Genomic DNA, 12,661 nt, shown 5'->3' with positions numbered 1-12,661 from the left:
ATTTATTAATGTTTGTAAAAACCTAAGTTTTTGCACTTTAATTTGTCTTTTAATGCTTTTTTGTGGCACGTTGTTTCTGATGCTCCACATGCTTCCTCCTCCTGTTGTCTTTTTCGCGCCACCAGAGCTCACAAGCCCCACCTTTCAATCTGGACCACGCCCCCACCGAGGCACTCTGGCCAATAGAAGAAGGCGTTGTCAGCTCACAGCCAATCAGATGACCGCAGAGGGGCGGGGTTAGAGGCGACTCGCGGGAAACTGACGGGAAGGAGTTCAGTTTTTGCCGCGGAACAGAAACTCTGAGCAGCTTTTGTCTCCTCGGCAGTTTTCATCTTTTGTGTTTTACTTTAAAGTAAAACTTAAATCTTCACTTTCAGCTCCAGTTTGACCGCAGAGCCGCCGCAGGATGTCTGGATTTGACGACCCGGGAGTTTATTACAGCGACAGCTTTGGAGGAGGAGAGGGACCCGGCGGGGACGAAGGGGGACAGAAGAGGGTCCAGATCAAGAAACGGTTCCGGGAGTTCCTCCGGCAGTTCAGAGTGGGCACCGACCGGACCGGATTCACATACAAATACAGGTCAGTTCATAATAAAATAATAATTAATGAAAGTGTAGACCTACCTGATAAAGTCTGCTGATGCTCTGATTAGTTATTTATGAAGTCTGAAAGGAATAATAACCAGATGATGTCATCTAAAATTAGGTTTGCCAATTAAAAACTTAAAAAACAAACGTGTAATTCAAAGTTGTAGTTAAAATGTAATGGATGTTAAATGAAGCATGGGTTTGATGAGTTGCATCATGGGAAATGTAGGACCCAGTGTTTCTGGAGCCTGATATGTTTAGACTACAACAAGGAGCAACTTCTGGGGCTGAAAATGAAGCCACCGAAAAAAAAAGATTTCTTGATTTATTATTATTATTCATTCAAGAAATGAATAATAATAATAAATCAAGAAATCTTTTTTTTTTTAATTTGTATCTATGTATATATTTATGAGGTAATTTTTCTTGTTGATATTTCTCTTTTTGTAGTAGTTTATTTTTGTGGTAATATTCCACTTAGGTTTATTTTTTTGGGTCATGTTCCTTTTTTTTGATAAAGTTTTTTTCGTGATATTTTTTCCCCTTTTTATGGTAATATTTTTTTTTTCAGTAATAATTCTTTAAGGGTAATGTTTTTTGTTGTAATGTGTCTATATTTTATTCTATGTTTACTTTATTTTGCTTTAATGTTTCAGTTTGTTTATTTTTTTTGTAGTGCTGCTTTCTTTTTAAATGTGTGACTTCCTGCTGACAGTGACACTGTACACACACATTTCAAACTAATATTTTTACTCATGTCAGTGAATTTGAGGTGACTTTTTGACTTCGTACCTGCTGCTCTTTCGCTCGTCCTGTATTTTTAATTTTTTTTTTTTTTTTTTTGTTTATTCAGAGATGACCTGAAGAGACACTACACCCTGGGGGAGTTCTGGTGGAGGTGGAGATGGAGGATCTCGCCAGTTTTGACGAGGATCTGTCCGACTGTCTCTACAAGCTGCCGTCTGAGAACCTGCCTCTGGTCAGTCCGGAACTGAAATAAAAGTTTTAAAAAAGCTCAGCTGCCATGATTTCTCTGCTCTGACTGTTTGGCGTTTGTTACAGCTGGAGGAGGCTGCGAAGGAGGTGGCGGATGAGGTGACTCGTCCTCGTCCTGCAGGGGAGGAGACGATCCAGGACATCCAGGTCACGCTGAAGAGCGACGCACATCACGCGTCTATCCGCGGCCTCAAGGTACCCACGCACACTCGTCTGCGCGCCCCGTTTTTCCGTACTTCTCGCAGAGCTTTCGGTCACGTGTTGTGGTGTCCTCGCCTCTCGTAGTCGGAGCAGGTGTCTCGTCTGGTGAAGGTGCACGGCATCATCATCTCCGCCACCGCGGTGAAGGCGAAGGCCACCAAGGTGTGTCTGCAGTGTCGCGGCTGCCGCAACGTCGTCCCCAACATCCCCCTGCCTCCGGGCCTGCAGGGTTACGCGCTGCCGCGCAAGTGCAGCAGGTGAGTGTCCGCACCTGCATCAGAGACGCGGGGAGGCGACCGACGTGTGGAAACATTTCAAACCTTCAGATGCAGATATTTTCCAACAACTTTTCTCTTTTCTCAGTGACAATCCCGGCAGAGTGAAGTGTCCCGTGGACCCGTACTTCATCATCCCGGACCGCTGCGTCTGTGTCGACTTCCAGACTCTCCGCCTGCAGGAGTCTCCAGACGCCGTGCCTCATGGAGAGATGCCCCGTCACCTGCAGCTCTACTGCGACCGGTGAGGAAAAACTTTAGAAAAAGTTAAAAATTAAATTAAAGAAAAAACCTGGAAAAAGTGCTTAGAATTGTAACAATTCTGTAACACGAAAATCAAGAAATGTAATAAGAAAATCATCAGAAATGTAGTAATAAATAAAAGAAATCAGCAAAAATGGCATGAAAAAAGTGCTTTAAAATTATTATAATTCTGTCAAAATAAGAACAAGAAATGCAGCAAGAAAATTACCTGAAAATTAGTAAAAATAAATAAAAGAAAGGAAAAGGGTCTAACAAAGAGAATGAAAAGGTGCTTTAAATAATTGTAATTATTCTATAACATAATTTATAATTATGGTAATTATAAATATATATTTCCCACAGATTTTTTTAATATATATTTTTCTCCTTTTATAAAATAAATCTTTCAAATCTAGTTTTATTTTTATATAATTTTGAGATTTTTTTTCTTTTATTGAACATTGGGTGCTTGTACAAGTTGTTTATGGACTTTTTCCCAATATTTTATAAAGAAACCAGTTTGCTTGAAGGTCAGAGGTTTAAATACTGAAAGCAGCAGGAGAATCGTGACGTCACTGAAGGTTTCAAAGGTTTAAATCTGTTAGTTTTCTCACATAATCAGAAATATGAAGCTCACTCTCCCTGCTCTCAGGTACCTGTGTGACCGCGTGGTCCCCGGAAACAGAGTGACCATCATGGGAATCTACTCCATCAAGAAGATGGCGGCTGCGAAGGCCAAAGGCAAAGAGAAGAGCGCCGGCGTGGGAATCCGAGCATCTTACCTGCGCGTGGTCGGCATCCAGATGGACACAGAAGGCGCCGGTAAACACGAATCTCTGCATCTAAACCCGAGCTGCTCTGAAAAGTTATTAGTAGATTTTTTAGATTCAATCCGACAAATCGCTTTATTCAAATTTATTCAAAAAACAATATTTTTTCAAAATTCAGTGTACGGGTCAGGACGGAGTTTTCCGTGCTCGGTGTGAGGGACGAAGAAGAAAAACGCCTTTTTTTTTTGTCTTGCAGGTCGTGGAGCTACCGGGTCCGTGTCTCCACAGGAAGAGGAGGAGCTCAGAGCGCTCGCCGCCACTCCCAACGTCTACGCGTCTCTGGCTCGCTCCGTCGCTCCGTCCATCTACGGCAGCGACGACCTGAAGAAGGCCATCACCTGTCTGCTGTTCGGAGGCTCCAGGAAGAGGTGAGGCTGCCGTATTTTTCTTTATCCTGCACAGTTAAAAAACCAAAAAATAGAAGCCGAATGTGCAGGTGAGATTCAGAATCACGGTATCAAGAAATAAAAACACGTATGATCAATAAAGTACAGTTAAAAGGCCGATACGAGCGAGCAAAAACATAAAATGATTTTTTTAAAAAAGTCTGTTTCCTCCTCACGTGTTGAGTAAAGTTTGCGTCCTCGTCCCTCCAGGCTGCCTGACGGTCTGACGCGTCGAGGCGACATCAACCTGCTGATGCTGGGGAGATCCCGGAACCGCCAAGTCTCAGCTGCTCAAGTTTGTGGAGAGGTGCTCGCCGATCGGGGTATTTATCCGCTCTGCTGAATAAAAGCCGCTCCGCAGGCGTAAATGCAGCGTCTGACGCAGAGTCTTCGTGTGTCTCCAGGTTTTTATACGTCGGGTAAAGGCAGCAGCGCCGCCGGTCTGACCGCCTCCGTGCTCAGGGACCCCAACACCCGCGGCTTCATCATGGAGGGCGGAGCCATGGTGCTGGCCGACGGCGGAGTCGTGTGCATCGATGAGTTTGACAAGGTGAGAAAACGATCGTGAGCAGCGGGATGTTTGACGTTTAACTTCGTGTCGCAGGATTAAAGAAAAAACTGCTTTCTGTCGTTCAGATGAGAGAAGACGACAGAGTGGCGATCCACGAAGCCATGGAGCAGCAGACCATCTCCATCGCCAAGGTATTCGCCGCTCGATCTCTGCGTTAAACACAGGCCACGGTCAAAAAGTCTAAACACTTTTCCGAAACACTGACGGAAAACGTCACAAGGTCAACGAAAGACGCGACGGAGAGTTCATGAGGTTATTGATTTTGGTCTGCTGTGATCGAACTACAGTGTTCAGATGATGGATTACTAAAAGCACTTTCTAACTTTTTGGGTTTTTATCCACCGAATAGTTTAATTATTCATTTTTTTTGTAATTGTAGACGTACAGATAAAATATAACATAAGAGGCGATAACAAATCGATATTTTGGAGAGTTTATCGTCTGATTTAAGCCCGTGTTTCTGAAAAGCTGAAGCAGCAGCACTCAGCTCAGTAAACGGCTTCACGTTCACGTGTTTTCGAGTTTTTTGGGCTCATGCAGACGGTGGATTTCTTAACGTAATAAAATGGCTGATTCCTCAAATAGCGGCCAATTAAATGTTGCTGTTGCAAGGAATTGTGGGACAGAATTAGCTCCTTTCCTTTGGTAAAGGATGCTTCACATATGTCTGTTATGAAGGAAGCGCTGAAGCTCCTTTTCCTAAATATTCGGAAAATTCAAACAGAGTTGTTGACAGGACAAACTGAATCCGTCTCGTCCTCAGGCCGGCATCACCACCACGCTCAACTCTCGCTGCTCCGTGCTGGCCGCCGCCAACTCCGTGTTCGGCCGCTGGGACGACACGAAGGGCGAGGACAACATCGACTTCATGCCCACCATCCTGTCCCGCTTTGACATGATCTTCATCATCAAAGATCAGCACGACCAGCAGAGAGACATGGTGAGACGCGGCTGCTTTAAAGGGACAGTTCTGATTTTTTAAAACTTTGAAATCAGCGTGAGCATTAATATTGAGTGTGTGTGTGTGTGTGTGTGTGTGTGTGTGTGTGTGTGTGTGTGTGTGTGTGTGTGTGTGTGTGTGTGTGTGTGTGTGTAGACGCTGGCCCGTCACGTGATGAACGTTCACCTGAGCGCTCAGACGCAAACGGAGGGAGTCGAGGGCGAGATCCCGCTCGCCACCTTCAAGAAGTACATCGCCTATTCCAGAGTGTGAGTCCTGTCTATTTTTTTCTTTTTGAACAAAAATCATTAAAAAAAAAAAAGAAAATATGAAAATAATAATAAATAATAAAGTAATAGTTATTTTTAAATAATAATAATAACAAACATTTATCATATCAAAAATATAATCTGCTGGTAATAGTGACAATAGTTAAAATGAATTTAATATTAATATATACATTTATTTTAGTTTTTATTTTATTTAATTAATTAAACAAAAAATAATTGAGAAAACTTACAATAGTGATAATGTTACAAATTAAAATATACATAAATATATAATAATAAATCTATAAATTGAATTATGTGATTACAAAGGGGAATTTGATTATTTCAATTTAAATAACTAAACATTTGAACTAGTATTACTGCATGTACACATGTAAACATGCCTACATATGTACTGAGTATATTGAGTTTCCTTGATAAAGCGACCGTGTGCACTGATTCTGGTCCGGTTAACGTGATTGGGTGTGAATGTTTCCTGCAGGAAGTGCGGCCCTCGTCTCTCTGCTGCGGCTGCAGAGAAGCTGAAAAACAGATACGTGCTGATGAGGAGCGGCGCCAGAGAGCACGAGAGAGAGAGCGACAAACGGCCCTCCATCCCCATCACCGTCAGGCACGTCCATACCTTCATTTTTCCACGTCTGTGATGAACACGTGACCTTTGACCCCAGCTTCTGACCCCTCAGAGCTCTGAAATGACGGTTTCTGTTTGTGCTCCCGCAGCAGCTGGAGGCGGTGGTGCGAATCGCAGAGTCGCTGGCGAAGATGAAGCTGCAGGCCGTCGCCGGAGAGGAGGAGGTGGACGAGGCTCTCAGACTCTTCCAGGTGTCCACGCTGGACGCCGCGCTGTCCGGCAGCCTCTCAGGTCTGTGTGCCGCGCGGTGTTTGTGAGGCCGTGACGGGTTTATTTTGTCACATGAGCATGCAAACGTCTGGCTGTAAAAGTACACAGAGAGTTAAGACAAAAAACAAATATGTAAAGATCTGAAAGTTTTAACTGAGCCAGGCTCCGCTGAGAGACGACGCAGCACTGTAGCCTCTGAATGTGAGCAAAGAGGGTCAATTTCTTTCAAAAACATGAGAAAAAAGCAATCAGTAACTTGGCACGAGATGTCCTGCAAATTTCCAAAAAAATAGGAAAAAGTAACAATAAAATGATCTGAAGATTGTCTTTATAAAAAGAAAGAATATTAAATATTTAAGGAAAAATATAAAGAAAATTTATATTTTTATTATTATAATTCTATACTTAAAATTGGGTAATAAAAATAAAAATAAATTCAAATAATAATAATAAACTTAAAAAAATATATATACATATATTTTAGCACTTTTTTCAGGTCATTTCTTATTTTTTGTCTTAAACCTTTATTCTTTTTTGTGCCAATTCTAGGTAATTTTCTTGTAACTTTTTACCAATTTCTTGCTGATTTTTCAGTCATTTTTGTTTGGGTGTTTTTGGCAGAAATAAAGCCACTCTGCCCAGGTTTCGAAGGGTTAAACGCTGATTCAGTTGTATGTAAAACGGTTTCGATGAGGGCCAGTGAGCTCGTGAACAGGGCTGTGGGGTGACATCATGTTTAACACAGTTAAGCTTTAAGTTTTTATGTTTTCTAACGTCTTTCTGACCACATTTGGTCCGCAGGAGTCGAGGGCTTCACCTCTCAGGAGGACCAGGAGATGATCTCTCGGGTCGAGAAGCAGCTGAAGAGACGTTTTGCTATCGGCTCCCAGGTGTCGGAGCACAGCATCGTCCAGGACTTCACCAAACAGGTCGGTCTGAGGAGACCAGAGAGACGCGTCCCCCCACGCGCTCATTTCGCTCTCTGTTCCCGGAGCTGGACGTTTATTCGGAGCGCCGAATAAACGAATGTTCGGTTTTACACTGCACCGCGCGCTCTGACTGAATCAGCAGGTCGATTTTCCGACCGCGACTCAAACTCCACATACTGCTATTTCGGACAAAAAAAACCCCGTGAAGCCTTCACCTGTGCTGCATTCATGGGTCTGCAAAAAGTCTGAATTTAGAGAGATGACACTGAAAATTATACATTAAAAAACAAAAAAAAAAGAGAGAAGGGCTCATTGAAAAAGTTTGAAAACCACAGACGTTTTAGTGCTTTTTCTTCAGAGAAAACGCAGCTCGTTTGTTTACAGGCGTCCTCGGTGGCGATGTTTACTGAAGTTTCACCCTGCGAGCCAAGGCGGAGTTATTTGTACAACCTAAAAGCAGCTTATAGAAAATGAAGACCTAACAGAGACAATATTAACTGTAATTTGTGTTTTTCCGTCTATTTTAATTTGGGTTTCGGTGTGAAAGTAGAATATCTTACACACATGTACAGAAAACTACTTTGAAAAACAAAAAATAAGTTCAGCATATCAAACAAGTTAACAAAATACATTTCAGAAAGCCTTATATTATTTAAAAAAGGAAAATAAACAGCTATATATATTCATACACAAGTATAACAATATTTTAATGGTGAGACGATATTAATTTTAGTTCTGAGAGCGTTCTCTTTGTATTTTCCTGTTTGTTCCACTTTACAGACTTACAGATGTGTTTTTATTGTCTTTTGTGCGATTGTTGATTGTTGAGAGCTTGCAGATGTGAGACAAATTCCTGTGAAAATAAAGTATCGTCGTCTTATCTTACAGAAATATCCGGAGCACGCCATCTACAAAGTCCTCCACCTGATGCTGAGGAGGGGCGAGCTGCAGCACCGCATGCAGAGGAAAGTCCTCTACAGAGTCAAATAGAGCAAACTGCACTCATACCTGTTAATTATCATGTTCATGAAAATGTAAATAGTTTAAGTCTGCCTGTTTTTGCTGCTCTGCATCTGAGAATCATTGCTGATCTCAGTCCTGGTGGAAACTGTTCAGTTTGGATTTTATGGCGGCGAAGGCCAGATAGATGTATCCTAAAAAATGAAAAATGTCTCAAAAATATTAAGTGTATTCATGATGTGTAAAATTAAAAGTAATAAAAGTATTTGAAGTCATAATAGTGTCAATTCTGATTATTTTATTCAACAAAAATCATTAAAAAGTTACATTTTCTATAAAGTTCATACAAATACGTAGTAAAATAATCCCAGTTTCAGATGTGATTTGATTATTTTCGAGATGAAATTAAATTTCGTTTGTCAGTAAAGTGCAGTTTGTGCGTTTAAAGTGCTGTCGAGGTCGACATGGCGTAGATTCCCATCCCGATGGTGGTCAGAGCCACACACACTCCCACGGTGAACTGCATGATGGGTGAAGACGGGAACAGCGTGTTTTTGACGACGCTGCGCTCTGATTGGTCTGCAGTTTCTGTTGTGACACTCAACATTTTCTGCAAGTCATCGAAAACCTGCAGGAAAAGACGAAACCGCTCAGCATTTTCAAACACTCACTTCCTCTTTCAGTGGTTTCAGTGTGACTTGAAGAAATTCTGGGTGTTATTTTCGGTCGGCGACGTTAATCTCTGCTCTCACCTGGATGTTGGACTCGAAGGCGTCGACGGCCTCCTGCAGCAGCGCCGCTCTCTGCTGCGCCGTCAGCTCGATGCTGTTCATGCGGCTCCGGTAAAGCTGCTTGAAGCGATTCGGGCTGCTCACGCCGGGGAAGGAGAAGAACGACAGCCCGTCTTTGCTGCTCAGCCCCAGAGACTTCTGGGTGATTTTTCCCAAAACTTGACCTCCCGACAGGTCGCCGAGATATCGAGTGTAGGCGTGCGCCACCAGCAGCTCCGGGCTCTCTTTACCAAGCTGAAAACAAATGAATAATAAAATAAAAAAATAAAACAAGGACATGTTCAGCTGTTACTTCATAACAAGACCACACACTGGAGCAAAATTTAATCTGGATTAAAGTGATCTGGATTTGGAAATCCCATGTTTCGCTGTCCAGAATCAGCTCAATACTCTTCAAAGCAACATCATGATGATAATAATATTAATAATAATCTTCATGCATCAGGCAGTTACATTTAATGCTGTTTAAGACATTTTTAACCAAATTAAATGCAGATTTTTTTTATAAATCATCTGTTTCTTATTCAGTTGCAGGTAAGCATAAAGCTAAGTTATGTAGTAGAATAATGTTATTAAAGTTCAGTTAATCTACACCCAAAAAGTTAAGTGTAAGTAATATGCTGAAGGACAGTGAGATCAGGCGTAGTTAAAATTTGTTACATAAACTTTGATGCGAAGGAGCTTGACTCTTTCTGACAAAAATATATTTTTGGTGCAATTAAGACATCAAAAATATAAAATTTAAAACTAATTAATCATTTTTAAAGGTTAATATCTATAATATTGAACATAAGACATTATAAGACTTGTGATGTAGCTGCAGAGTTTGTTTCAAACCACAACAAAACTGGATAACATGATTAAATCTGATTTCAAAATCCCTTTTTTTGTCCTTTAAAAACACATTTTTTTAGATTTGATACAATTTAATATCTGATCAGGTTACTTCTGAATAGGGATAAAGCAAAAAAAAAAAAAAAAATCATCAATGCAGCAAAACATAATATTTTGCTTGGTAATATTGCATACACAGGTGCAAGATATAGATTTTTGTTTTTTATGAATCACTAATATTGCAAACTAAAATTTGTTTTGATACCTTTTTCAGTACACTAGAAACCTTTTGCTACAATTAAAGACTTAAAAAAAGGGAATACTTAATCTTATTACTTTGGGTGAGACTTCATTTGAAGTTTAAAAAAACTGTTCTATTAATAGTCAAAAAAACATTTAAAGTCACATTAACATGGTATCGTGACTAAATTATCGTGATAATATCGTATCGTGGCGCCCTCGCTGATTCCCACAGCTCTGAACGTCCCCGCTCACCTGTCGCAGCCTCTGCTCGTATCTGTGTGTGGCTGCAGGAACAATCACTTTCTTCCTCCAGTCTGAGCCCAAAAAATGCTCCAGGTCGCTCTCGAGCGACTCCAGACGGGCGAGCTCTTGGGGGAAGTAAATCGGTGCCACGGCTGGATGGGAGCAGTTTCTGTCGAGCTCCTCTTCCAGCACTTTGTAGATCTGGTAGAGCGAACACAGCAGCACCTGAGACGAACACACAAAGACTCTTTAGGCTTTTTAGGACAGAAAGAGAAGCGAGAGCGTGATCTTGATGTGTTTATCAGGAGTTTTACTTTATACTGAGGCAGCGTGATCTGCCCCTTCTGGTAGCTCAACATCAGCTGTGTGTTTTCAGCTCGGACGTGGTTTTCTTTGGTGGCTGCTTTAATCTGCTCTGATAAATCGCTGACAGGAAACACAAAAAGCATACAATTATTAATATGAATAGATATATTAATACAGTTATTCTGAAGGAACGCTTAAAGCATGAAATCAAACTTTAAAATCTCACAGTTCAGCATGATTAACAGGGATCATATGGTCATTAACATGTAAAAGTCAAAGTTTGCCTTGGAAAACTAAATATGCTCTGAAAGTTTTGGAAAAGTCATAATTTCTGTTTTTACAAGTTTCTGGCTTTGGTTAGTGGTGTATTTTTTGGTGATTTAAAAAAAAAAAACAAAAAAAAAACTGCTGTCCAAGACTACAGGCTTGTGTGAAGGCATATTTTAAAAAATCATCAAAAATTTTAAAGACAGAAAAAAACCTAAAATATTTTCTTTAAAAATCACAAAAAGAGAAAAATATAAAAAGCTTTTTTTTCCTTTTTTTCCACCAAAAGCTTACAAAAACAAGAACAACAAAAAAAATATGCAGAATTTTTTCTTTAAAAATCACCCCGAAAAGTTCAAGAAAAAATAAGCAAATATGTTTAAAGGAAACGTGCCTTCATGTTTTCTTTAAAAATTGAAGATAAAATAAGTTAAAAATACAGACATTTATATTGTACGTCTGCTCTGGAAGCCAAAATAAAAAGATAAGTTCCTCTCTGGTGCTCAAAAAATGATTTGACATGCCTCCCTATTTTTGCACCCTCTCCCCTCTCATAAATAACAAACAGTCCCTAAATTATTTTCAAATATTCACTTCAAGTCCTGTTCTACAATAATCATTTTTAAATAATATATAGTTAGTAACACTCGTATATAATAATGAAAAACGACCATTAAGCAGTAACGATGGCACTAAAGTTTGCCTCGGTGTCTGTATACCTGCCGACGTCCCCTGTGTCGTCCTTCCTGGCGCTCTTCATGTTCTCCATCTGTGCAGACTGTCTTCTCTGTCGTCCTCTGAGAGTTGTCTCCCCCTGTGAGTTTACGGTCCACTGTGTCCCCCTCACAGCTCCGTCCTCTTTTATACAGCTGAGATCTGCTGTAGCAGCTGAGTCAAAGGGGAAGTGTGACTGCTGACTCACATCCCTCAGACTGCTGAGGCTTAAACATGACACGGCAGAAGTGAGAAAAACATGGAAGGGAAATCTGAAAACATGACAAGGCAGAAATCAAAGTTTACAGCAGTGATACACAACGTAGGGCCTTCAGGCTAAATCTGGCCCCCGGTAGAGAGCCAAGTGGCTCCCCAAACATTTTCTAATTCACAATAAAAATAAAGTGATTCATGCTGGGAATTGATTTTATACTTTTTAGTCTACATAAGGATCCAGAGTGAATAAAACAGCACCAAAATAGAGCTTGTTTTTCAAAACAGTGCCAGTGGAGGATCCCCCACACCCACTGACAGAGGTCCTAGCTAAGATCCCAATGTCCTAAAATCATGGAAACGTGCTGAAGTCCTTCAAACTTCCTAAAATTGTAGATGTCTTAAAATCCAAGAAGCGTCCTAAAATCCGAAACATGCGCTAAAATCCTCAAAATGTCCTAAAATCTGAGAAACAATCTAAGATCCTGAAAATGTCCTAAAATCCTGGAAGTATCCTTCAGTTTAAAAAATGTCCTTAAATCCAACAAATGTCCTAAAATCCTGAGATCCAGAAATCCTAAGAAACATCCTCAAATCCTTAAAAGCATCCTAAAATCTAAGAAATGTCCTAAAATCCTTGACACATTCTGAGGTCTTCGCAACACCCTGAAATCCTAGAAGCATCCCAAAATCCTGGAAGTGTCCTGCAATCCGAGAAATGTCCTAAAATCCAACAAAAAGTCCTAAAATCCTAGAAATGTCCTACATTCCTAGACACATCCTAAAATCCAAAAGACCTAAAACCTGAGAAAAGTCTTTAAAAAGTTTATACCTCCACCTTCTTCACCAGATGTAACTGTCTAACACTTTGTCTGAACTTTTACTTTTGACTTCACTTGGAGTATTTTTTCGCCTTCGATACTTCCACTTTTACTTCAGTTACAGATCTGAATATTTTTACCGCTTTTGAAAATACTGATACACGGAGATACACCAAATAT

The 12,661-nt window shown here is 40.6% G+C and overlaps 2 protein-coding genes across 2 annotated transcripts; one reads left to right on the top strand and one right to left on the bottom strand.

The window, feature by feature from the left end:
• Positions 1-248: 248 nt before the first annotated feature.
• Positions 249-8,232, top strand: mcm5 (minichromosome maintenance complex component 5). The gene is given in 18 exon segments (XM_042504232.1): positions 249-579; positions 1,441-1,478; positions 1,481-1,566; positions 1,650-1,778; positions 1,869-2,041; positions 2,148-2,303; positions 2,955-3,124; positions 3,329-3,500; positions 3,729-3,777; positions 3,779-3,851; positions 3,923-4,068; positions 4,155-4,220; positions 4,853-5,029; positions 5,186-5,298; positions 5,801-5,933; positions 6,043-6,181; positions 6,962-7,089; positions 7,978-8,232. Coding segments are annotated over 18 exon segments (2,223 nt in total). The 5' UTR covers positions 249-406; the 3' UTR covers positions 8,080-8,232.
• Positions 8,233-8,327: 95 nt separating this feature from the next.
• On the bottom strand, positions 8,328-11,582 carry hmox1a (heme oxygenase 1a). The gene is made up of 5 exons (XM_042504231.1): positions 11,453-11,582; positions 10,475-10,586; positions 10,170-10,385; positions 8,802-9,074; positions 8,328-8,677 (listed from the first exon to the last, which is right to left on the bottom strand). The coding sequence occupies exons 1-5, from the start codon at positions 11,500-11,502 to the stop codon at positions 8,492-8,494; spliced, it is 837 nt and encodes a 278-aa protein (XP_042360165.1). The 5' UTR covers positions 11,503-11,582; the 3' UTR covers positions 8,328-8,491.
• Positions 11,583-12,661: the final 1,079 nt, after the last annotated feature.

Source organism: Plectropomus leopardus, chromosome 17, assembly GCF_008729295.1.
Source record: "Plectropomus leopardus isolate mb chromosome 17, YSFRI_Pleo_2.0, whole genome shotgun sequence".
Lineage (NCBI taxonomy): Eukaryota > Metazoa > Chordata > Actinopteri > Perciformes > Serranidae > Plectropomus > Plectropomus leopardus.
The sequence above is the reverse complement of the archived record's forward strand: the minus strand, read 5'-3'. Positions and strand labels throughout refer to the sequence as shown.